Source organism: Plecotus auritus (genome assembly GCF_963455305.1).
Source record: "Plecotus auritus genome assembly, chromosome: 8".
In the NCBI taxonomy this organism is placed as follows: Eukaryota; Metazoa; Chordata; class Mammalia; order Chiroptera; family Vespertilionidae; genus Plecotus; species Plecotus auritus.
Window position 1 is genome coordinate 128,497,913 of NC_137782.1, and position 26,565 is coordinate 128,524,477.

The 26,565-nt window shown below is 48.3% G+C and overlaps 1 protein-coding gene across 3 annotated transcripts in view; it reads left to right on the top strand.

Moving 5' to 3' along the window:
- Nucleotides 1-3,123: 3,123 nt before the first annotated feature.
- The window catches only part of SLC4A5 (solute carrier family 4 member 5), a gene marked incomplete at its 5' end in the record, with an annotated part of 69,709 nt that continues 46,267 nt past the window's right edge, over nt 3,124-26,565 (top strand). For all 3 annotated transcript variants that reach the window (XM_080683467.1, XM_080683468.1, XM_080683469.1), the window contains 3 exons: nt 3,124-3,202; nt 8,580-8,762; nt 17,546-17,675. In XM_080683467.1, coding sequence (XP_080539593.1) covers nt 3,124-3,202; nt 8,580-8,762; nt 17,546-17,675 — 392 coding nt within the window. The remainder of the gene's footprint in view (nt 3,203-8,579; nt 8,763-17,545; nt 17,676-26,565) is intronic.

Below are 26,565 nucleotides of genomic sequence, written 5' to 3' on the forward strand. Positions count from 1 at the left end.
GATCTCGGCCAGCTCTGTTAAGACTCTGCACTACGCCGGTCTGTTAGCCAACAGGCTCACCCTGCAGGACTGTGCCTCCCCCCACCCTGGTCACATGGCTGGCCGCCACGAGCCCACAAGTCAATCTCCTATGCCCCAAATCCTGTTCAGCCTAGAAATCACAGTGTGTCCTTCTTGCCGTCCAACAGCAACAGAGCGAGGGAGTCTGGCCTTCCGGAGACGTGGGTCGTGGTTTCTGGTGCTAAGACTGTGGAGGTAAGTTTGCATCTCGGAGCTTCAGGGGTAGTGGACAGTGCTATGCAGATAAGGGATATGCGCTTCGCAGTGAGTGCAGGGTGTTTAAGACTGAGCTCCCCGCACGGAGAAGGAAAACACCATGAAAGCTGGATAGATGCTCCCAGTGGCCGTTGGACATTTGCCTTTCCTTAAAAAAGATGATCCTGTTTTGGTCACCCTGGTGCCTTGAGTTCGCTGGTTTGGGGCACAAAACATCACTCCACACGAATAGAAATGACAGGAGACTCATTCCCTCTGACACCCTAGTGAGTTAGATTTTTGTTGTTGTTTTTTTGTTGTTGTTCTCCTCTGATGGAGCTGAGAATCCTTTCTTCTAGGCATGTGCATTTCTATCGTCTTTGCCAAATTTATGAGACTGGCTGAAATATTTATAAAGTAGGAAAACCCCCTGAGATTTGCCTCTTTCCAAGAAAACTATGGGAAAATAAATCGCATCTGTTAATGTAACATCTCAGGATAGAAACTGAATCATGGCTGGCCTCCTTTCATTATGCATTTCTTTTTTTTAAAAAAAAATTATTTTATTGATTTTTTACAGAGAGGGAGCGAGAGAGAGCGCGCGTTAGAAACATCGATCAGCTGCCTCCTGCACACCCCTACTGGGGATATGCCCGCAACCAAGGACATGCCCTTGGCCAGAATCGAACCTGGGACCCTTCAGTCTGCAGGCTGACGCTCTATCCACTGAGCCAAACCGGTCAGGTCTCATTATGTATTTCTGTTATTAGGTCTTGAATGCAGTACCTGGATTTGTTACTGGTGGTTTGCTTAGGGATATTCTGTTTGCTTGCTTTGTCTTTCCTCTCCTGGGGTATGCCTGGGGTGGGGGGTGGGAGGGAAGGTGCAGGTGCAATGTTGGGAGGGTGGCCTTTCTCTAGCTTCTAGTTTAGATTTTTATTTTTTTAAATACTTTCAAAAATGATTTTATTGATTTGTAGAGAGAGAGAGGAAAGGAGAGGTATAGTGAGATAGAAACACCAATGATGAGAGAATATCACTGATCCGCTGCCTCCTGCACGCCCCCTACTGGGGATCGAGCCTCACTGGGAATCAAACCGTGACCTCCTGGATCATAGGTCAATGCTAACCTCTTGGTTCCTGGGTCAATGCTCAACCGCTGAGCCACACTGGCCGGGCTCTAGCTTAGCTTTTTAAAGCCCAGCATGACCCTGTGTCATTCTTGTCAATTCAGTTTATAAAATAATCCCAGATGAGCCCTTTAATGAACTACTTTGGGCTCTCAGAGGGGCTCACTGGGTGCGTTGCTGGGCTAGTCCCATTTTCTTAGATATAATAAGGTCAAATGGCTTAAAAGATAGGATGGGAGAAAAAGCTCTCAAAAGGCTGATGAACATGGCACAACCTAGTTAATTCTCTTCCAGGGACATGATGCCTAATCGTGAGGGCTTTTATCTCAATAAGGACATATTATGCCCTTCTTCCCTAGTAATTGAACTTTTTGTTCTGCTTCCAGTGTCTGCGCAAACACCTGGAACAAAGTGGATTTGTTGGACTAAGTTGATGTACCCTTGTGGGTGGGGGCTGGGGGGAGTGTTAAATGGCAGGTGACTCAGTCACCAGCGTTTTGATGGTCAAAGTGTGCTGACTGTCCATAAGGTTGGCTATATCTCCATCTCCTTGCTGCAGGGGATGAGAAGGCTGCTTGGGCAGGGGCCCTGAGTGTCTGTTTGTGGGTGTGGCGCTCAGTCCCTAACCTTACAGTAGGGTTTGGATTCTCAGGGATCCCAGATATGATTCCAGGCTGCTGGCAGGGGCAGTAAAGTGGAATGGGGCCCTTAAGTGACTGAGAACAGAAGATAATTTGATCTGATCTCTCACTGTAAAGCCATGTTTCCCACCAATACCATCTATGATCTAAAGATGGATGGAAAATAACCGGTGGCTGGTTGGACAGTAGAGGGGCTGGTGTAGGGAACACTGCTGTTACAGGTTCTTTCATTTGCTACATGGCAGGGGCTGGTGTGTTGCTGACACAATTCCTTAGGAAACATTTTACTGTGGATGGTTGTATTAGTGAATGCTCTTTGGATACAAATAACTCAAATCAACTGAAGGGAGCTGAAGAGAAAAGGGGGCCATTGTGAGTGTCAGGAATTCAGACCTTAGGAAGGAAGAGCCTGGAACCCAGAGTGGGAGGCTTATCTAGACCACCCTCCCTCCCATCTCTCATGTCTTCATTTCTTTCTGTCCCCCTCTTCCTCCCTCCCTTCCTTGGATCCAGGAATCAGGGAGATTCCAATTTTAATCTTGGCTCCGCCATGCCTGGCTCTGTGACACAGAAAAAATGGCTTAATTCTCCAAATTCTTAATTCTTCAAAATGTACTAAGGCTTTTCTGTGACCTAGTAAACATGCTCTCTTTGTAAATGTTCCATTGGTAATTAAAAAACAGGTGTGTTCTCTTTTTGTTGGATATAGTTGAGCTTCTTCAATTTGTCTATGCATTCTTTTTTAAAAATATATTTTATTATTTTTTTACAGAGAGTAAGGGAGAGGGATAGAGAGTTAGAAACATCAATGAGAGAGAAACATCCATCAGCTGCCTCCTGCACACTCCCTACTGGGTATGTGCCCGCAACCAAGGTACATGCCCTTGACCGGAATTGAACCTGGGACCCTTCAGTCCACAGGCCAATGCTCTATCCACTGAGCCAAACTGGTTAGGGCTATACATTCTTTTGCCTAAAATTTTTCATCTCCATTAAGGTCTCCCACTATGCGTGTGGATTTAACCATTTTCCTTTGAAATCCTAGCTTCTTGCATCGTACACATATTGAGGCTGTGTTCGTCTTTTACTTTACAGTCATGAAGGTGGAGGAGGAGAAGGCTGGGGTAGGGAAGCTGGACCCTGCGAACTACAGGAGGAGATGTCAGGACCAGGAAGGTAAGGTCGCCTTGAGAGCTTGATGCAGATCCCAGGAGGGTCTGAGAATCCCTTGAATATTCTTTTTTTTTTATTTATATATATATTTTTATTGATTTTTTACAGAGAGGAAGGGAGAGGGATAGAGAGTTAGAAACATCGATGAGAGAGAAACATCAATCAGCTGCCTTCTGCACACCCCCTACTGGGGATGTGCCCGCAACCAAGGTACATGCCCTTGACCGGAATCGAACCTGGGACCTTTCAGTCCACAGGCCAACGCTCTATCCACTGAGCCAAACCGGTTAGGGCTCCCTTGAATATTCTTAAAACAACCCTTCCAGTTGGGGAAATCTGGAGAGCTCGCCCCTTTTCCTTACTCACCCACATTGTCTCTTCTCCATCCTGTGGGGCCAGCTGTCCCTTTTTTGTGTGTGTCTTAAAGGGACCATGTGGTCAGGCTGGAGATAGGAGAGTGGCACTTTGCTTGTATGGATTAGGGCACAAAATTAAACTCACCTAATTTTACAAGATCTACAAACCATACTAAATGCCAAGTATCAACATGTTATAGATTCTAAAAATGGCAGTTCAGTTAAAACCAGTGCAAGAGAGTGTTGAGTGGAGGTATTTCTGTTGCTGACTCAGAGGCCCCAAGGATCCTGCACTCAGAGAGGCAGCCACAAGGCTTATAAGAGGCAACCAGACAGGCTATGGCCCCACGCAGAGGCAAACGCTGATCTCGCTGCCCAGCTGGAAGCTGGCTGAGCTGCAGTCTGTGTAGAGACACTCTGGGGCTGCCACGGGAGAAGAATGCAGTGAGGAGTCCCTGGGAGGACTTGGCATTGTCCCGAGCAAACTGCAACATGTTCACCGTGGGAGAAGAGGTCCCCCCGAGCAAAGAAGGAAGAGGGTTAGCCATTCCCCCACAGTTCACCATCTTAATGGCCATGCTCTGATAATGGGAGCCAAAAAATAAAAAACATTAAAAAAGAAACAAACATGGCCCTCGCTGGTTTGGCTCAGTGGACAGAGCGTTGGCCTGTGGACCGAAAGGTCCCAGGTTCGATTCTGGTCAAGGGCATGTACCTTGGTTGCAGTCTCCTCCCTGGTCCGGGCCCTGGTCAGGGCGTGTGCAGGAGGCAACCAATCGATGTATTTCTCTCACATCGATGTTTCTCTCTGTCTTTCCCTCTCCCACTCTCTCTAAAATCAATAGAAAAATATCCTCGGGTGAGGATTAAAAAAATAAAATAAAGATCATGATGGAAAATATTTTTTTTAAAAATATATTTTATTGGTATTTTACAGAGAGGAAGGAAGAGGGATAGAGAGCTAGAAACATCGATGAGAGAGAAACATCGATCAGCTGCCTCCTGCACACCTCCCGCTGGGGATGTGCCCGCAACCAATGTACATGCCTTTGACCGGAATCGAACCCGGGACCCCCCAGTCCGCAGGCCGACGCTCTATCCACTGAGCCAAACCGGTTTCAGCTTGATGGAAAATATTAAAAAAACACACAAACGAGCATGGAACAAGGTAGATCCAGAGTGGAAAGTGAACTGTTTCCCTGACAACCGTCTCCCCTGATTTCTTTAATAAGTTTCTTTATGTATCCAGCCCCTTACAATGTTCACAATCATGTTCCCATACACCAGGTCATTCTATCTTCTGAAAAACCTTGCCCAGCCAGTAAAGAAAGGACTTTTTATTCCTGCGTTACAGATGAGGGCACTGAGTCCCAGAGAGGAAGATGTCCATGACCACAGGCCAGTGAAGGGCCAGCCAGGGAGCATGCAGGGCAGCTGGCTCTTCCAGGCTCAGCTTGATGCCCCGTTGGTGCGAAGTATACACTCAGTCTGTGCATCCAGCATGTGCATTTCAGGAGTCTGAGCCCAGAGGCCGTCCTCCTTTCCATGAAAAGATATCAAGTCAATGTAGATCTTGAAAAGCCGAAAGCTCCTCCTCTAAGATCAGAATAGGATAAGGATGCCCACTCTTACCACTCTTACTAACACAGCACTGTAAGTCCTAGCCAGAGCAATGAGGCAAAAATAAAATAAAATAAGCAAAAAGCATACAAATTGGAGAAGAAATGCAACGGTCTCTATTTGCAGATGACATGGTCTCATATATAGAAAACTCTAAAGACTCCACCAAAAACCTGTTAGAACTAATAAACAAATTCAGTGAAATTGCAAAATCAGCATAGGGAAGTCAGTTGCATTTCTGTGCACTAATAAACTATCAGAAAGAAAACAATCCCATTTACAACAAATAGAATAAACTACCTAGGAATAAAAAAATTTAACCAAGGAGGTGAAAGACTTGTACACCGAAAACACTAAGATATTGATGAAAGAAACTGAAGTAGACACAAATAAATGATAAGATAGCTATCTTATGCTCATGGTTTGGAAGAATTAATACTGTTAAAATCTCTAAACTACCCAAAGCAATCTACAGATTCAATGTAATCCTTATCAAAATTCCAATGGCATTTTTCACAGAAGTAGAACAAATAATTCTAAAATTTGTAGGGAACCACAAAAGATTCCAAATTGCCAAAATAATCGTCAGAAAGAAGAACAAAATTGGAGGCATCCTGTGTCCTGATTTTAAACTATATTAACTCCCTAACCGGTTTGGCTCAGTGGATAGAACATCGGCCTGCAGACTGAAAGGTCCCAGGTTCGATTCCGGTCAAGGGCATGTACCTTGGTGCGGGCACATCCCCAGTGGGAGGTGTGCATGAGGCAGCTGATCGGTGTTTCTCTCTCATTGATGTTTCTAACTCTCTATCCCTCTCCCTTCCTCTCTGTAAAAAATCAATAAAATATATTTTAAAAAAAAACTATATTACCAAGCCATAGTAATCAAGACAGTATGGTACTTGCATAGAAAACATATATATCAACGGAACAGAGTAGAGGGTCCAGAAATAAACCCACACACGTATGTTCAACTTCCAACAATAAACATCAGGGAAAGAATAGTCTCTTTAGTACATGGTGATGTGACAGTGACATGTAAAAGAGTAAACTGGATCCCTATCTTACACAAAGCACAAATATCAACTCAAAATGGACAAAAGACTTGAACATAAGACCTGAAACCATAAACCCACAGAATAAAATATTGGGGGTAAACTCCTTGACATTGATCTTGGCAACAATTTAGTTTTTTGGATTTGACACCCAAAGCAAAAATAACAAAAACAGAAGTAAACAAGTGGGACTATATCAAACTAAAAAGCTTCTGTACAGCAAAGGAAACCATTAACAAAATGAAAAGGCAACCTACAGAATGAGAGAAAATATTTGCAAATCACCTCTTTGATAAGGGGTTAACATCCAAATATACAAATAACTCATACAACTTAATAGCACCCCTCCCTAAACCATTCAATTAAAAAATGGGCAGAGGAACTACATAGATACCTTTCCAAAGAAGATATCCAATGGGTAACAGGTACATGAAAAGGTGCTAAACATCACTCCTCACCAGGGAAATGCAAATCAAAATCACAATGCAATATCTCCTCACACCTGTTAGAATGAGTATTATAAAAAAGAGAACAGATAACAAATGTTGACGGAGATGTGGAGAAAAGAGAACCCCTGTACACTGTTGGTTGAAATGTAAGTTGGTATAGCCACTATGGAAACCAGTATGGAAGTTCTTTAAAAAATTAAAAATTCAACTACCATATGATTCAGCAATCCCACAACTGGGTATATGTAATGTGGTATCTGAAGGAAACAAAATCACTATCTCGAGGAGATGTCTGCACCCCGTATTCATCGCACCCTTATTCACAAGAGCCAAAGTATGGAAGCAACAACAATGTCCAATGTTGTTTATATACACTGAGTGGCCAGATTATTATGATCTCTAAACACATAATAATCTGGCCACGGTGCATGAATTCATGCATGGGTGGGGTCCGGCCAGCCTGGTCAGGTGGAGGGGACATGGGCGGTTGGCCGGCCTGCCTGCTGGTCGAACTCCTGGTCGAGGGGACAATTTGCATATTAGCCTTTCATTATATAGGATATGCACTGAGTGACCAGATTATTATATGTTCAGAGATCATAATAATCTGGCCACTCAGTGTATATGAATATTATTCAGTCATTAGAAAGAAGGAAATCCTGCTACTTACAACAGCATGGATGGGTCTCGAAGGCACTATGCTAGGTGAAATAAGTCATACAGAAAAAGAGAAATACCACATGAGCTCATTTACTGGTATATGTGCAATCTAAAAAACCCAACTCATAGAAAAAGAGAACAGATTAGTGGTTTCCAAAGGCAGGTGGTGGGGAATGGACAAAATGGGTAAGGACTGTCAAAGGCACAAATTTCCAGTTATAAGGTAAGTTCTGGTGATGTACAGCATGGTGGCTATAGTTAGTCTGTAGTGTATTCTTGAGAGTTGCTAAGAGAGTAGATCTTAAAAGGACTCATCATAAGAAGAAAATATAACTGTGTTATGATGGGTATTAACTAAACTTACTGTAGTAATCACTGCACAGTGTATACATATATCACATCATTATTTTGTACACCTGAAATGAATGCAATGTTATATGTCAATTATACCTCAATTAAAAAAGATAGAGGGAACTTTATGGAGGTGGGGGCATGGGGGGTAGCTACATGGAAGTCTATGTACTATCTGCTCAATTATTCCATATGTCTAAAACTGTACTAAACAACCTATTAATTATTTTTAAAAATTGTTGGCTGCAAGACAACACTGATGAGAAGCTGGTAGCCACTCGTCCTTCCTGAGGGCTGGGAGAATTCCGGCTGTCTCTGTGGCCCGGCCTGGGGGGTGCGGGTGGGGGGCGGTTTGCGCAGCAACCAGCCTTCCTAGTAGAATTCTGAATTTAAGGTTCCTGGTAACTATAGTTCTTGAAAATTCTAGTTTATACAACCAGCTTTGAGAAACCCTAATAACTTGCTTTTCTGGTAAGTGGTTCATGTAGTCCTTGGTTGTTAATAAATATGGCCCTCGATAGAGGTGCACGCGGCTTTTCTATACCAGCCAAAGAGGGGCTTGGCATTTTGGCCTAAGCCTGGGACCCCCTGAGGGCCTCTGTCCTGCGTCATAGGCCATATGTGGTCATCGCGGCCTGGACGAGCAGGGAGCTGGGAGTTCTGCTCATGCTGCCAGAGTTCTAGCTGCAGCGCCAAGGGTAGCTTTTCCTGCAACACCGAGTTGTCTGGAGTGGGGTTTGTCAAGCCCACGCCTGGGGCAGTGGCCCTGGCCAGGAACCCCGTGTCTCCCGTTGTGCTTTTGGCCTTAGCTCTTTGTGACTGGAGGTTGTTAAGGAGAAATGCCAACTTTTAGTAACTCTTGGCTCCCCCCGTTGTGTTGTGCCCACAGACGGCCATTCCATCCACATTGGGCTTTCAGTCCCCAGTTACCTTCAAAGGAAGAGAGACCAGAAAGGACATCCTGCAGGCCAGCAGAAGGTCCGCTGGGGCCTGTGGCCGGACAGGGACCCGACCAGCGTGGGGAGCAGGGCAAGCAGTGGGGACAGCAGTGTGGATCGTGCCGGCAGGACCCGTGAGTTCTTGAGGGGTGCATTCCGAGGAGCCATCTGCTGTGGGTGCAGGCGGGGCATGGCCGGGCAGGAGGGAGTCTCCTGAGACGTGGCTCCGTGTCCCAGTCCCCCTCTGCTCCTCCGCTGCCATTGCGGGCGGTCTCCCTGCTCTGGGACGCCTTTAGTCAAGCTCAGCGCCTCTCTCAGTGGGGAGTTCGAGTCCTCTGCTCTGATCCATTCCATGCTGATTTCATGGTTTAACGCTCCGAATTATTTCCTTCATTTCTAAATTCCTAGGGGCCGCGTGGCGGTTCCGTAAGAACCAATACGAACACGCCTGTTGGGTGTGAGGCACTGCGCTCAGCAGATGGCATTGCTTCGTCATTACTTGCCCCCGGTCCTCCCTGCGCGGGAAGGAGCTGGACAGAACTGACCAGGACCTGCACGGGGGCTGCGGAGCCCTGGGACGCTCTCTCCAGGTCCACAGAGCCCCAGGGCTTCCTCTGCTGCCGCAGAAATCAGTTCTGGGCTGATTACAAATCATTCTTTTGTTCTTTCCTGTGGAAAGAAAGATCAGTCTTAAGAGGAGTAAAAGACTGGAGTTCTTAGAGCGTGGCTGTGACATTTTATTCTTTTGTGACTTTACTATTTCTAGGGACATAAATGTACTCCCATCATATCCTAATCTGCCTACTAAATGGCATGTAATTGGTTTCTATGACATGTTTTTACTGTCTGGAGCAAGGCAAAATTAGTGACTTTACCATCTAAGCCTTCAAAGGAATGCCAGAGGCAACCACAGGGTTTTAGTGTCCCCGTGGGAGAAGACCTGACATACATGCTCCCAAAGGCCTTCAGAACCGCGCCCCCCCCCAACTCTGCTGCTGCCCCGAACCACTGTTCAGGCACCTAGTCTACCAGGGCCTGTGGCCTTCCCAGAGTAAGCGTGACTACAGGGGAGATGGGTTAATGGGGAGTTCGTTGGACATGCCCAGGGTAAGAGATAAGTGCTGATTAAAATACACCTGTGTGTGTGTGCGCGCGCACACACACACACACACACACACACACACACACACGCATGCGCACGTATGCATGTGCACACACGCATGCTCAGGGGTAGGAACAGCATAGACCCAGTGGAGATCAAACCTGGTGGGAACTGGATGCTCCCCATGTTGGAACTGGATGCCTCAGGCTCGCTTTCTGGTACATTCCCCTGTCACCCCACTGCCACCACCACATTCAGGGGTAAAGTTGCCCTATGCAAGTTGAGTCTGCTGGCTCCCTCCTGAGCCAGGGGAGAGGCCCGTGGTTGAGAGTTGGCGCTCTCTGCTCAGAGGGTTTGGAGGAGAGCTAATAAGTGGTATGCTTTTATTGATTTTAGAAAGAGAGGAAGGGGGGAGGGAGGAAGAGAGAGATAGAAACATCAATGATGAGAGAGAAACACTGATCTGCTGCCTCCTGCACACCTCCTACTGGGGATCGAGCCTGCAACCCGGGCACGTGCCCTGACCAGGAATCAACGGGTGACCTTTCTATGCATGGGATGAAGCCCAATCTACTGAGCCACATTGGCCAGGGTGTAAGTAGTATTTCTTGATGTGATAAGGTGCATCACATGGCATCATGGATGGTGGATTATTTTGGTGGTTTCTGGTTCAATTAAAGGGACACTGCTTTTACCTGGAAACCAAAGGAGAGAGAATGGGAGGAATCCTTTGATACATTTGTACATTTGGTTTATTCCTTTCACAGCCTGCTGTTCCCATACCACGTGCATGTGTTACTGGCTTGTCCCTGGAGTGGGTATGGAATGGGGGAGGGAGAATGGGAGAGCCTAGGAGGACAGGACATTTCAGGCTGTACCTTTCAAGTTGGAGTAAAGTAGGGACCCCTTTAAAAAAGAAAATAACTTCTGTGGATCCATGAAAATGTATTTGTACATTTGTAGAGCCCCAGGGGGGCATTGAGTCCCAGTTTGAGAAACAATATCTTCATTAAGGTTTTAGCCCATAGAAATGTGTTCCGGTTTTGAATTATAACAATAGAAAAGTTTTTCCCTTGCAGCTGATAAAAGAAATTTTTTTAAGATTATCATCAAAATGGAAGCACAAACTTTAAAACTTTCCATAGAACCCACCTACCCCTAAGAATACATTCCAGACCCAGTTCTAGATGCGCTTGACTTAAGGAAGCCACAAAGCCTGCTAACAAAGTCAGCAGCTGAGCTTGTTCCTGCCATTCTCCCTGGGGTGTGACGGTGGTAGAATGACCCCTCCATCATTCACTTCTTCCAAGCCAATGGGCACTGCCTGTGAGGCAGATACGAACCCCGCTCCACAGCCTCGCAGGGTCAGGGACAATGACCTGCAAAAGGAGAGCAAAACACGTCAGGATAGCCTGGTGTCTGTGGCTCAGACACTGAGCGTTGGCCCAGGAACCAGGAGGTCACAGTTCAATTCCCAGGCAGGGCACATGCCGGGTTGCAGGCTCGATCCCCAGTAGGGGGCTTATGGGAGGCAGCCGATGGATGATTCTTTCTCATCATTGATGTTTCTCGTTCTCCCTCTCCCTTCCTCTCTGAAAAAAAAAAAAAAAAAATATATATATATATATATATATATATAAATATAAAAATATATTTTTAATATATATATATATATATGTATTTTTTTTTTGCCAGAATCCTTTTACCTGCACCATCTAGATAATTGTCTGAATGTCCCACTTCTCCTGCTGTAGAACACCTGACCACATGTGCTTTTCCTCTCTGAGTGTCCTGTCTGTTCTGCGAATCCATCCGGACAGCCCAGGCAGGAGGTCCAGCTGGCCTGGCCACGTAGGCCCAGTGGGAACTCTCACTGCCCCGGACGGGGTCCATGCAGAATGTGGGGGCCTGGGCCGGGCCGGGGTGGTTAGATGTGGCAGGGCCTGAGCGTCAGGCAGGCTGTGCAGATGCAGAACTGACAGGAGACGCCTTTGGTTCCTGCTTCCCGGAGTAACGGCCAGGATCCAGCAGGGCAGTGTATGGGGAGGAGCTTTGTACCACGAAATGGCAGTTCATTATAATTTTGTTAACTGATTGCATAGTATTCACAACAGGGAGCTATTACTCTCCCATCTTCAAATGGAGAAATCAAGGCTCAAAGGGATGAGTGTGATGCAGCTGTAATCAGTGAAGCTGGGATTTGAAAACACGTCTGTTGACTCCAAAGCCTGAGGGTGCCCCTCCGGCCCCACCGCTTTCCTTTGTAAGACCTCATTGCTCAGTCACCATATTCCACACAGGCTGCGAATGACACCCTTCCAAGCAGCCAGTTGCCTGGTGGTGAAAGGAATGGGTAGGTAGCGAATGAAATGCCTTATCAGTTGGTTTGTTTATTCTTTCTCTCTCCATACCTCCCCTTCCCCCATTGGGAGTATAATTTTAGGAAGTCAATACTCTGCAGCCAATCGATTTAAACTCAAGCAGAGCACAAATGGGGAATAGAACTGTCAAGCTGTGGTGAGAACCAGTAAGAGCGATGCTTCCTGCCCTGGAGAGAATGCCTTTTCTGGCCCCGAGGGCCTCTGGAGAGGCATGCGAGCACGTGGACAGAAGCAGCTTCAGAAATGTGGTTGCATTTCCACCTTTTTAGGCTGGTAATAACCGAGCCAAGATCCAAGAGAAACACAGTCAGCCAAGCCCAACCTGGCTGTGCAGTCCCTGGAGTCTTGGTATCTTCATCTGTAGACGGAAAGATGGTTGTGGGATGACCAACTGCCTCAGTTTGCCGGGGACCCAGGGTTTTCCCAGGACAAGGGATGTGGGACCTGCAGTGCTAAAGCCAGGTCAGTCCCACGCAAACTGGGACTGTTGGGCACACTAAGTTGTGAGTCACTAAATGCTATAGAATGCTGTACGTTACAGCCACCTGGTCCAATAGCCCAGCACCTGGTGTGCTAAACCTTCCCTGGGCGGGAGGAGCAGAAAGAGGAGAGGGGTGCAGGGTGCAGCGTAGGGGATCACCGTGGGAGTACCATGGCCATTTGGAAGTTAAGAAGGATTGAGCCCTTGGAGTGTTAGAAAGGCCAGGCTGGTGATGGTGATAAGGGAGGAAGGTGTCACTTGTTGGCAACAACAAAAATCGTGATATCATTTCTTGGGTGACTGGTGTATGCCAAGCACTGTGCCAACCACACCGCATATAGTATCTCATTGTCCAGCACAATCCAGTGAGGGAAGTGTGACATTTCCCACTTTTTAGATGGGGAAGCGAAGGCTCAGAGAGCGTAATGCCTTGCCAAGATCCTACTGCTCATGATGAACAGAGTCCGGAGTGGAACCCAGATCTGGGCTGAGGAAGTATCACACGAGTAGAGAGAACCCTCTGGCATCCTCGGTGGTCTCTGGCATTTCTCGGAGGGTCCAGGTCACCCACAGCGCCTGGCGTGCGGTGTGCGGTGGCTGCCCTGTGGTGCTGGAGGTGCTGGGCCGACAGCAGCCACAGTGCAGTGTGAGCTGTGGCGCGTGGGAGCCTCGGAGGGACCCAGCCGCTCATGGTCCTGCCTGCTTTGGAGCCTGCCAAGGCAGGAGCTCCTTGATGGTGGGGTTTGCTTAGATTCTGCACCTAAACACATGCCCCTGACCCTCTGCTGTTTTCTCAGCTTTAAAGCGACCATATTTGACCCTTGAGCTTCAGGTCTGAAAATGTGGTCAGTGAGACAGCCAGCAGGGCGGTGACGGGGAGGCGGTAAGCAGACTGGGTTCTCCTCCAGGCTCCCCTCACCCGGCCGGTTGGACCTTCTGTCCTATAAACTGGGTCTTGGTTTCTTCGCCCGTGAAATGAAGGCTTTGGGCTGGGCAACTGCTAAGCTCCCTTCCAGCTCTAAGCCTTCGTGAATTCAGGCTTCAGAGCGCCTTGAAGCAGCAGCCGCGCAGTGACCTCTAATCAACCTTGGCACAGTCTAAGTGCTCAGTAAGCACTTGTTGAACTGAACCCAGGAGATTAGGAGTTTCTCGGCAGAGCAGTAATTCCCTGGTGGGGTTTGCCACGCACCCTGAGTGACCGGTTCCCACTGTCCAGGGACTTGCAGAAAACTCCCCCTGAGTGATGACATTTGGGACTTGTCTTAGAAGTAGCTGAAGAGGAGGATAAGCATTTAAAGTTAGGAGGAGAGAAACTAGCAACAGGCGTGGTTGCTGTGAAATGTGAGAAACCCCCCCCCTCCACCAGCAACCTTCTCCCCAACAACCCCACCTCCACACCGGGGCTATGGGGCTATGTGGCTTAGAGCCCTGCCCTGCCAGGCCACTCCAGCCAGCTCACCTGCGGCCAAGGCTCTTAAGGAGGCCCCGGGGAGTCTCAAGGCAAATCCTACCTCTGCCTTATAAAGGGACCTGAGGAGAGGTGCCCGGCTCTCCTGGAGCCCCCGGGCACTGTGGGAAGGGCTCGTGGGGGAGGCGGAGGGGCAGTTCTGTCAGGCCCCTCAGAGCCCGTGGCTGCCTTCTTGAGGTTCTGCTGCAGCCATGAACTCTTCTCTTCCAGGGCACCTAAGAGTCTCCCTCCCTCTTCTCTCCCTCTCTCCCTCTCTCCCTCTCTCCTCCTCTCCCTCTCTCCCTCTCTCCCTCTCTCCCTCTCTCCCACACAATCTCTCTCACATGTACACACTTCTCTTATACTCACAGTATCTTTATTTCCCTTTCAATATAGTTTTTCTCTCTTACATACACTATCTCTCTCACACTTACTACATCTCTCTTCTCTCTCACAACTAGTCCTCTCTCTCCAGCCTCCCAGTCACTCATACTTTTCCTTCTCTCTCTCCCCCCACCCCCCTCACCCGCCTCTCCTCACCCCATGCCTCCCCTGGTGCTTAACTGGAAACAAAAGTGAGTTTGTTGTGTCTGGCCAGGAAGCGGACCTGTGGAGGCAGTGGTCGGGGTGGCAACAGCAGAAACAGGCTGGGGCCAGAGGCAGTGCCGACAGCCAGAGACCCCAGCATTCAGCTATTCCAGGGAGCAGGTAATGCCCATACAGGGCTCCTTCAGGGATCCTCTCTCGGCTCTGTCTCGTCTCTCCAAGACTATTCCATTTATTTGCCTTCTTATCTGGCCTGGAAGGGAGAAAGGGGCTCCAGACTCAGGGAATTGTAGGCACTAAGGTCCCAGGAATGATATGTCCTCCTTTTCAGAGAACTGTGTGTGATCTGGTGTGTCTGGGTCAAGGTCATGTGGGGTCAAGGATGGCTGGGGTCTAGGATATCTGGGTTCAAGTGTGGCTGGAGTCTGGCGTCAAGGATGGCTGGGGTGAAGGGCGGCTGGGGTTGAGGGCATCTGGTTGAGGGACATGACAGAAACTAGAAAAGACAAGTTAGGTCCAGATCACAAGGAATGTTTTGAGCCATGTCATGGACGCTACGCTTTGATAATCGAGAGCCATTGAAGGTTTTTCACCTAGAGAGTAACGTGACCAAAACTACGTTCTAGAAGAGTAGTTCTTGAACTCTGATCATACGGAGAATTAGGGTGCTAGCAGTCAGTCTTCTCCCAATTAAAAGAAAAAAAAAGTAAGATTATTTGTTCAATTGTTAGTTTTCCTTCTATAAATTTTCCTTAAACCTCTGATGTCTGCTAGCAAGTGTCAGCTATTAAAAAGCCAATGGAAAAAAAGTAAGTTTAAAGTAATAGAAAAGAAAAGAAAATAAGTAAAATCTATTTAAATAAATGAGATCTATTGAACTATATACAGATACACAAATAGTCTTTTCTGCTAGCAAAATTATTTCTAACTCATATGCACAATACTTCATGGTGCTGCCCTGATTCTCCGGAGTCTGCCATGTGAACAGGTTTGAAATGTTATAAAAGCAAACTCTGCTGCCACATAGGAGATGGAAGCGGATGGGGCACCCAGAAGTTGGGGGGGGGGGGGCGGCAGTTAAGTGGCTATTGCAGTGACCGGAATAGGAAATAATGGGAACCTGAACCAAGACGGCGGCAATGGGTGGGGAAAGAGGGATCGAGATAAAAAAATATTGAGGAAGCAAATGAACGAAGTCAGGGTCTGATTGGACCTGGATGGTGAAAGAGAAGGAGGCTTCTGGAGTGAGTCCAACATTTCTCAGCTGGGTGGCTGGGTAGCTAGTGGTGTATTAATCAAACAGAGGAGGGCAGGGTTGGGGTGTTACAAGAAGGGATGTAGAGCTGTTTTGAATATGCTGAGGTTGACTTGACAATTCCCAGGTGGAGCAGTCCAGTTGGCAGGGGGAGATGCTTGATTCAGGCAGGGCCTGGAGACATGGGTGACTTGGGGAGAATCAGTGAAGAGGGACCGGGGAAGGATAAGGCAAAGGAGTCCTCAAAGAGATAGAAAAAAATATCAAGAAAGTGTAGCGTTGTGAGAGCCAAGAGTAGTATTTCAATTCAGAGGGAGTAGTCAGCACCACTGATGTCCCAGAGAAATAAGCCAGACCAGAGCTTTATAGTCCTGATGGTTTGATTGCTTTTATTAACTTACTGGTTCAAGGATAACAAGAGATGGAAACATCAATGATGAGAGAGAATCATTGATTGGCTGCCTCCTGCACACCCCACATCGGGGATCGAGCTCGCAACCCGGGCATGTGCCTACCTCAGCGTCTTTGAAACACTGGAGCACTCTTTCTTCAAACACACAGTGGCTCCTCCTTTTACATCACAATTCAAATACCCACCCCCCCTTAAAGAGGCCACTCTTGACCACGCTCTCTAACGTAGCTCCTGGTCATTTTATTTTATTTTTTTCAGAACACTTATCACTACCTGAAATAATTGTTTATGGATTTGATTATTGTCTGTCTCTGCCACTATTTAAGAGAGCAAGGACATATGAGCCTTCTTCCCAGCTTTGTTTTCCAACACCTAGAACAATGCCTGGTGCATAATACACATTCATTAAATATTGAGAGAAATATTGGGGAAGAAGGAAGGAAGGAAGGAAGGAAGGAAGGAAGGAAGGAAGGAAGGAAGGAAGGAAGGAGGGAAGGAAGGAAGGAAGGAGGGAAGGAAGGAAGGAAGGAGGGAAGGAAGGAAGGAAGGAGGGAAGGAAGGAAGGAGGGAAGGAAGGAAGGAAGGAAGGAGGGAAGGAAGGAGGGAAGGAGGGAGGGAAGGAGGGAGGGAAGGAGGGAAGGAAGGAAGGAAGGAAGGAAGGAAGGAAGGAAGGAAGGAAGGAAGGAAAAGAAAATAGGAGAAGCATGTCTGGGGAAGGGTACATGTTCAGTGTTGGAATGCCAACTTCTGAGGTTCCGGAGACTCATCTGAGAGATGACATCAGTGGGCAGTTGGAAAGCAGACCAGGAGCTCAGGAACAGGCTGTCATCTGGCCCACGTGGCTCACTGGTGCAAGCACGTCCTTTTGCATGGCAGACTGCTCCTTCAAGGCCAGCTGTGGGAGTTGACTGGTTTGGGGCCCGGTGGGAAAGGGATCCCTCTGGGTTTGTTGCACTGAAGTTAGGTCATAGTTGTCCTCACTTCACTTTTCTATCCTGTTCTCCGTCCTTGCCGCTGGCCTGGCGCTGGCCATTTTCCATCCTTCATTATCAGCTACAAGACCCTGCATTTTGAATGCAGACTAAATCCTTTCATCTCTGTTCTTCCAAAGAATATCTCACCCACATCCAACTCACAGAGGCTTGAACCCAGCTTTGCCCAGAAGCTGGACCTAGTTTTACTTATTTAGGAAATATTTTCCCTTGTGCTTGGCTCCTGCACCATTTCAATTGGTCTTGCAGCCCTCTGTCTCCCACAGAGCACTTAGCGGACCCTGCTGTCCTCCGTTTGCAGGGTCTCCAGCTGCTGAGCAGCTCCAGGACATCCTGGGGGAGGAAGATGAGGCTCCCAACCCCACCCTCTTCACAGAGATGGACACTCTACAGCACGACGGAGACCAGATGGAGTGGAAGGAGTCAGCCAGGTGAGGGGCGGGGCGGGGGTGGCCCACTGCAGTATGCCTAGGCCCAGGCTGAGCTGGCTCTTCCGGTGGGAGGATCACTGACCAGTGGCACCTGGCAACTTGAGTTCTGCAGGGCATTTTCTGGCCCATAAAGACCTTCCCATCTGCCTTCCTTGGTATCCAGAACTGGGTTGGACACTAAGGAGCAAACAAAGACTTATGACTTTGTCTTTATCCTCAAAGAAATTAAAATCCAAATGGGAAGATAGATCCGACACCCATGAGATCATGAGAGACAAATACAAGGGCATATATTATTTCATGTCAAATGGTTCAAACTAAATGCTACAGGAGGAGGAGAAGCACCAAGCCGGCCGGGTAGACAGGAAGGGAGAGAATGTGTGCCAGGAAGAATCCAGATGGTGTGCTCCAGTGGGCTGCTGACAGGACAAGCAGAGTGAAGCTTGTGTGGGGAGCAGAGAGCTGTCTATGGGGCAGTAGAAGGAAGAGAAGAGCCAGAAGGCTGGAGGGGGGAACCACATGGTGAAGTCACGGGAGCCAAGGGAAGATCGGGGTACGGAGTAGTGCTGGCCAAACCCTGGGACAGAGTGACCTCTGAACTGGACTGGTCAGCAATGCCAAATGCTGCCAGGAACCCAAGGAGAAGGAAGGATATGGTAGGAAGCAGCAGGAGGGGCTGGTGAGAGGAGGAGGGAGCCTGGGAAGGAAGTTGAGAGACTCTGGAAGACAGACCATACCTGTTTCTTGACTTTTTTTTTTTTTTTTTTTTTTGCCCTTCTTTCTTTCTCTTTATATATACCTATTAATTGATTTCAGAGAGGAAGGGAGAGGGAGAGAGAGAGATAGAAACATCAATGATGAGAGAGCATCATTGATCAGTTGCCTCCCACACACTCCCTACTGGGGTTCGAGCCCACAACCTGGGGGCATGTGCCCTTGACTGGAATCGAACCTGGGACCCTTCAGTCCACAGGCTGATGCTCTATCCACTGAGCCAAACGGTCTAGTCTTGATCTTTTTTCAATTAGCGCCCCCCACCCCAAGGAAATTTTAATGTAAGCTAACTTTGTTAAATTAGAATTGACTTTATTTCTAATGAGAGAAATTAAATACTACTAAGAAATCAGATTTTGTCAGGTAGGGTTGAGCTTTGGAGTGCCACAAACCATTGTAATACCTAAAACGTTTTTGCTCCTCCAAGAACCAATGTTCACCTTGTCGGGGCTGACATCTCCCAGCAGAGAACGCATGGACCACCTGTGCCCAGGACTGGCTCTGCCTGGTGGCCGCCATGATGCCCAGATCCTAGCAGCTGCTCCCAACCATGGCCTGGGTCCTTCCCTGTCCACCAACCTCATTCACCTGGGTAGTTGCTCTGCAGAGCAAAGAGAAACAAATGTTAACATCCCCCAGCGCCAATCTCTCCTGGAAGAAAGGCCATTGGGAGGACTAGCAAGTCCTTGGCAGGCCTCAGGGAAGGAATGAATTTCTAGCCTCATGGCTGAGCCCAATCTCTGTCTGGAAGCCACTAGGCCTCTTCTAATCAGCCCATTCAATGAGCCCTTATCATGTGCTAAACAGTTCACAGGCTCATCTCATTCAAGCTGCACAATGATACTAAAGAAGGTGGGAACCATTATTATCCCCATTTTACAGATGAAGATGCTGAGGTTCAGAGGGGCAAATAGCTTGCAAGGGTCAGAGTGTGCAGGTAGCTGATCTGGATTCTAGCCCTGGCCTGTCTGACTCCCCAACTTGAAGACTTAACGCACTTTGTCATGCTTTCCTCATTTTGCTAGTCACTTCTCTCTCCTTCCTCAAACTTACAAGAATTCTTGATGTCCATGGGAGGACATAAATCTGGAGGCAATTCCACTGAATGGGAGATAAATGGGGACAGCCACAGAACCTGGGAAGTCTATCCAGGTCTGACAAGAGTTGGGAGGACATTCAAATGACCAGGGCCCAGTCTGGGCTATTGTGGCTTAATGCCTCTGAGGGGCTAGTGACTCCCAGAGCAGGTGCCTTTCTTGTTCAAGCGAACAAATAGAAAGAAGGAAAGTTGAGAATGGCCTTCTCAGGAGCCCAGTTCGGGGAGGGTGCCTTCTCCCCACCATGGGCAAGGTCTGCATCCAGAACCCCTGGCAATAACTCCCAGAACCAGACTTCCCTGAGGGCCTGTCACATACACCACACACACACACACACACACACACACACACACACACACACACACACACACGGCCCTTGTTGCTAAGGCCTCAGGGCCCTCAGAGACCTGATTGCCCATCCCCATAGATGGAATACCCACTTTACAGAATCCAAAGAGCATCCACACTACAGACCCTGCAATGAAACTGATAAATTGTAGATGATGATGTTCCTAGAAGGAGGCTCCTCCTGAAATACAAGGGTGCCTGCCAGCCACCATCTGCAAGCTGGTGCGTTTCCCACAAGGCAGGCTTCCTGAGGGCAGCATCTGAGGAGGCTCTGGGGGCGGCCTCAGTATAAGTTAAAACTAATAGTGAGAGGCAAGTGGTGACTATAACTTAAAATGGTTGAACACAATTCCTGGCAGATCTGAGAGGCAGCATCTTGAGGGACAACCTGGGGGCAGGAAGAAGTGGGAGGAGAGGAGTCAGGGCCTCCTTCCCCTGAGTCTCCTTTCTCTGCCCCAGCCTCCTTTAATCTTCTCTCCAGCTGACCCCACCGGGTTTCCCGCTAACTATTGGGGGTGTGACCTGAAAGCTTCTAGAGAGGCCGGAGGAAGGGTTTGACCACTGGCCTCCAAGCCCACCTTGGCCCAGACAGTCATGCTGGGGACTCCTTTGGGCAAACTGGAATGGTAGAGATGCTTGGTGCCTGTTTGAAACCTGTCAACCCCCACAAAAGAACGGGGAGCATTTCCCTCAGCTGACAGGCTGTAGAATTTCCTCAGGGAAGTCTGAGGTCTCAGAAGTTCCCAGAATCCCCAGATCAACAAATTCTAGTGGGTTCTGGGGGCTCCTTGGAATAACAGGAAAAAATGGTGGGGACACGCAGACACGCAGGCCCTGAGAGGGTCCGTGCCCACATCAAAGAGGATGGGGGAGGGTACCCTTTAATAAAAGTACTTAATTTGCTGCAGGAGTGTTTGCTTTATTGAGTTAGGAGATTAACAGTGGAAATCTCAAATCCGCAAGGAATTTTCCCGGCAGCACTTAGTTGGGGGTTATTAGTTTGAAGGATGTTTCGGGCCTTGGAGAAGTCACTGTGGATGGATTTAAGTGGCTTTTTAAGCTCCTCTGGGCCTTGCCCCTCGGTGCATAATGGGGACTGTGTGTAGGCATCATTGCGAATGTGATCAATGCTGGTAGTTCAGGCTGTTCATGAGATAGATTTTTATGAACTCTGGCTCTTTAGCTTTCCCGGGAGGGAAACGCAGTGGCTGCTGGGACTGACCTTGCCTGGAGGGAGGGCTGTGCCAGGTGGGGTGTGGGCAGGCGACCCTCCCCGAAAGCAAACAGTTCACCCAGAATTCCATACTCTCTTAAGCCCAAGTCTGCCTGGGTACAAGGACCGGAAGGGAAGGAGAGTGACCTGAGCTGGAACCCGTCCAAAAGTGGAGGGCTCTTTGGTGTTACTCAAAAATACCCAGAGCCGAGAGCCTTCCAAGAGCTCTAAAAGCCAATTTCAAATTCAAGCCGCCTCTGACCTCAACTCGGAGAAGACCAAAAGCATGAAATTGACAGACGTTTCCTATGAGACACATAAGCTCTGAGAACATGTGACCAGAAAAGGACAGAGAGGGGGGCCAGAGAAGTGGGTCAGCTTAGTTGGGTCAAACCAGATTCGGACATTTTCAAAAGCCCTGATTGGTTCTCGGCACGTAGGTGGGGATGCCCTCTCCCGCTGCGCGTGGAGGAGAAAGCCTGAGCTTCATCTCAACTCTAAACTGCTCCTGCACGAGCTCTTGTAGGTTGCCCTCCTACCATCACGATGCTCTTAGTCTGGGACAGAACGTACCCCAGCCCTCTGCTCTCACCACTCACCTGGGGTCACCCTTTTGAGGCCAGAGCTGACCACTCCATGCATAAAGCAGAGGAGGAAGCTGAGAGCTCTTAGCACAGAAGTCAACACACCTCATCCATTCGTTCAACTCATATTTACTAAGGGTTTACTACCTGTGGGCCCTGAGCCAGGAGCTGGAGATACAAAAATCAACACAGCAGTTGCCATTCCTCCTCTCAGTCTAATGAGGCACAGAAGTGAACAGCAGGGCATTTGGTCTGGGGGTGCTCTGAAAGCACAGCACAGTGGCACCTAAACAGACAAGGGGGGTCAAGGAAGGTGTCCAGGAGGAGAGGTGGTCACACTGAGACCTGAAGCGTGGGCCAAGGTTGGCCAGGAGAGGGTGCGGAAGGGGGAAGAGGCCCTGGAGCGGGGAAAGCAAGCACACAGAGGAAGGGGCACAAGGTCCCTGTGGCTGCACTCTAGAGCAGGGGCTGGGATGGCAGTGGCTGGCAGGTCCTAGGCAGGCCATGTTGTGGAGTTTGGACTTTATGCCTAGGCTGCAGAGGACCGCTGAAGGATTTGGGGAGGAAAGGGACAGGATTGTCTGTTTGAAAGAGATCAGTCAGGCAAGACCTGGCCAGTTAGGAGGCTGGTTCAGGTGAGACATGACAAGACCCTGAACCAAGATGTTGGAAGTGGGAATAAAGAAAGGGGGTGGATTGTAGACATATTTTTTGAGCAGATAATTTAATATTATAGATCCTTTTTAAACTATATATTTTTAAAATATATTTTATTGATATTTTACAGAGAGGAAGGGAGAGGGATAGAGAGCTAGAAACATTGATGAGAGAGAAACATTGATCAGCTGCCTCCTGCACATCTCCCACTGGGGATGTGCCCGCAACCAAGGTACATGCCCTTGACCGGAATCGAACCCGGGACCCTTCAGTCGGCAGGCCGACACTCTATCCACTGAGCCAAACCAGTTTCGGCTAAACTATATTTTTATTGATTTCAGAAAGGAAGGGAAGGGAGAGAGAGATAGAAACATCAATGATGAGAGAGAATCATTGATTGGCTGCCTCCTGCACATCCCCTACTGGTGATCGGGCCCACAACCTGGGCATGTGCCCTTGACTGGAATTGAACCCAGGACCCTTCAGTCCACAGGCCAACACTCTATCCACTGAGCCAAACCAGCTAGGGCTATTATATATTCTTTGAAATACTTTATTTTTAGAGCAGTTTTAGCAGGAAAATTGAGCATAAAGTACAGAGTTTCCATATGCCTCCCACCCCACACATGCATAGCATCCCCCATTATCAACCTCCTCCATGAGAAGGGTACATGTGTTACTATTGATGCACCTGCACTAACACATCATCATCACCCAAAGTCCTCAGCCTACATTAGGATTACTCTTGTATGGGTTTGGACATATAATGATGTGTAGCTACCATTATAGCATCATATAGTGTCTGTACCCTAAAATCTGTGTTCTGCCTCTTCATTCCTCTCTCCTCCTTAACGCTGGATCTTTTTAACTGAGTCTGAGATGTGTCTTAACAGGTAGAATTGACAGGACTTCATGACATGATGCATGGCATGTGGGGGAGAAGGATAGTCAGGGAGATGGACACCCAGGTTTCCAGTTTGAGCTAGTGGGTAACTCATGGCAGCAATTTAGGAAGCCCAAGAGCAGTAGGACGGTTTTGTTGTGTTGGGAATGTTACTTGTTGTTTTGTTTTGGGGGTTGATGATGAATTCCGTGTTGGACATGTTTGAGGACACTCCAAGTGCAGATGTCCTCCTGTAGACATGTAGCAGGTCACCGTGTAGACATAGAGGTCGGGAGTTCAGCCTCGAGTTGGAAACCAACCCCATGGGAAAGATACCGTGGTCTTTCTGTGAAGTGAGGAGAGCGCACAGCACGGAGCCCCTAGGAACACTAACATTTCAGGGATGGGCCGAGGAAGCGGAACCCACACAGGAGACTGAGCAGGCGCAGCTGGAGCCAGAGGGGAACCAGGGCGGGGAGACGTTAAGATAGAGGAAGGGGTCAACAAGTGGGTGAGGAGTATCCACAGGATGGAGAGACCCGAACAGTCTTGAGGGAAGGGTGGGGGTAGCGCATGAAGAAGAGAGTCAGGAGGATGAAGGTGGGTTCAGTTGAACAGTTTTTCCAAGACGCTTGTCTGTGAGGGCAGGAGTTTGAGAAGTCTTTCAATGGGAACGGGGGTCAAGGAGGCTTTTGTTTCTTGATTTTTGAGGATGAAAGAGATATGAGCCTATTGAAGGCTGATAGAAAGGGCCCAGATGAAAGAAAGTGGTTTAAAGATGCAAGAAGCAGGGAAGGGCTGCTGGATGGAGGATGCAGGGCCCTGGGAGCAGGTTTTGGGGCTCCCACAGCCAAGAAAGCCACCGCTTCTCCCCAGTGACAGGATTGAAGGAGAAGAGGGCAGGACACCTGCCGTGAGGTTTGGGAGCTCCTAGCAGCGTTCAGAGAGTTCTGGGCTGGTGGTTCCTAGGCTGGTCTCTCATTTAAGAGCGAGGAGTGGAGAGCTGACTGAGGAGTTGCAGCTTGCCAAATGGTCCCGAGGCAGGTAAGCAGCCCCAGCCGTGGCCGTCCTGTCTTATTGCAGTGGAGGACGCATGGAGATTTATGGTCAGAAGAAAGTTTTTAAAGACTTGATGCTTATCTACCAGCATCTACTACTTGTCATTATCAAACTACTTGTCATTATCAAGCTACTTTCATATCCAGTATCACACACGGTCCTTCCCTCTCCCTCTACTAGTCAAACACGGATATCTAATGCTTATGCTGGGCAAGCGGGAAGACGTCATTTTATACGAATCAGAACCTGGATCAAGTTCTAGGCAGAAGTGGGCAAGGTTCCAGCCAGTGCTCCCATCTTTGAGCTGTGTGAACCCAGAATGGGGTTGTGCTAGGGCATTTGTTTTCCCAGAGACTTAGTGTTCACTCACAGTTAGCACAGCTTGGGAAGGGCTTCATGAGGCCTAACAGACCGGAGGGGCTGCCTTCAAAGGGCCTGCAGTGAGGTCGGGGAAGCACCAGTCCACAGCCACGGAGACCGCCACACAGGGATGCAAGGCCATCAAATGGTGGACCCGGGTGGGAAGATCAGATGAGCTGGTCACTGAGTATGACAGGAAGGCTAGTTAAGTGAGGAGAGAGGGCAGGACTCTCCCCTGCCTGGCTGGAGCTCCTCAGAGCCCCTGGAGGCTGGTCATCAGGAGAGACCTCCCCCCAACAGAGGACATCCTTGCCATTGTCAGGAGAGGAGAAACCCCACCGTCAGACCACATTGCGAGCCAAGACCCCGTTGATTTATCCATCTATATAGAAAATGTAGTCTGAATTGCAAATAATAATATCCATAACCAAATATGTCTTTTTAAACTTTTTATTGTGGAAAAGTTCAAACACAAAAAAGTAGAGAGAATTGTGTAATGAACCCCCATGTATCCATCACTCACCTTCATGAATGATTAATGTTTATGATTAATATTTCACCACTATTTTTTGTTTGCTCTAGAGATTTTGTTTTTGCCAGAACAGTTTTTAAAACATCTCAGCTGTTGTAAACATTTTAGTACACATCTTTATGAAATTAGACTTCTTTTGTAAATACAACCACAATGCCATTATATCTCCTAACATAATGGAGAAAGGTTCCTTGATATGATGAGACATCCAGTCCGAATTCAAATTCCCCTTACGGTCTTAAAAATATCTTTTCACTTTTGCTGTGTACAACTTAGAATCAAAGCAAGATCTACACACTGGTTGTAGCGGTTATGCCTCCTGTCTTGTCAGGATCAGAACTGCTAGACTCCAGAGATGCCGAGGAATGGTCCCCCTGAAAACCCTCTGGCACGAGCTCTTTGTGCTAAGTCAGGAGCCCCCATCTGATAGGTCCAGCACCAACGACCACAGCCTAAGCTCGTGTGAGCTGTCCGGCCCTGTGTGCGATGCCTGGGAGAGGGAAATGCCACTGTCATGGTCAGGCTGCGTGTTAACCGCAGGCCACTCAGTTAACGCATGCAAAAGGAGGAAGCACCCGCAGAATACAGGGGGACCTCATGGTGCCCAGGACAGTCAGGTCTCTCAAGGGCTGGACTCAGGGCACCAGGCTGCCCTCTTTCTCTACCTCTTTCTGGGCATCTCCGTTACTCTTCTGTGGCGGGCTTCTTCTGCGGCGGGCTTCTTCTGCTGGTCTCTGCCCTTGGCCATTCCGCAGCCTCCATGTTTGCATCTGCTCTACTCAGGGGATCATCCCAGAGTTGCTGGCTGCTCCTCAATCCCAATTCCTAATTCTTCCAAGAGAATCTGATTTGCCTAACTTTGGTTGTCTCATCACTGTGACCCGGATCAGAGTTTCAGAGAAGGAAGGGGAGGGCTGGCCATGGCCTGGGAACACATCCCCCTGGACGGCAGCAGAGCTTGAGGGGGGGCGGGGATGCAAAACCATCCACAAACTGTCCTAACCCCTGGAGGACCTTCAAGAAGAAATGGACAGGACAGAATAGTAGTAAGGAGTTTGAACATACATACTGATCTCATTCTAGATTGTAGAAATGCAATTATTTTTATTTTATTTATTTAAATTAAAGATATTTTTATTGATTTCAGAGAGGAAGGGAGAGGGAGAGAGAGATAGAAACATCAATGATGAGGGAGAATCATTGATCAGCTCCCTCCTGCATGCCCCCTACTGAGGCATGTGCCCTGAATCAAACTGTGACCTGGTTCATAGGTTGATGCTCAACCACTGGGCCACGCCGGCTGGGCTTGCCCCATACACTTTCTACCACTCTTGGTATTAACTGAACAGCAACTTCCTCTAATTGTTTCGGTGACTGAGTTAC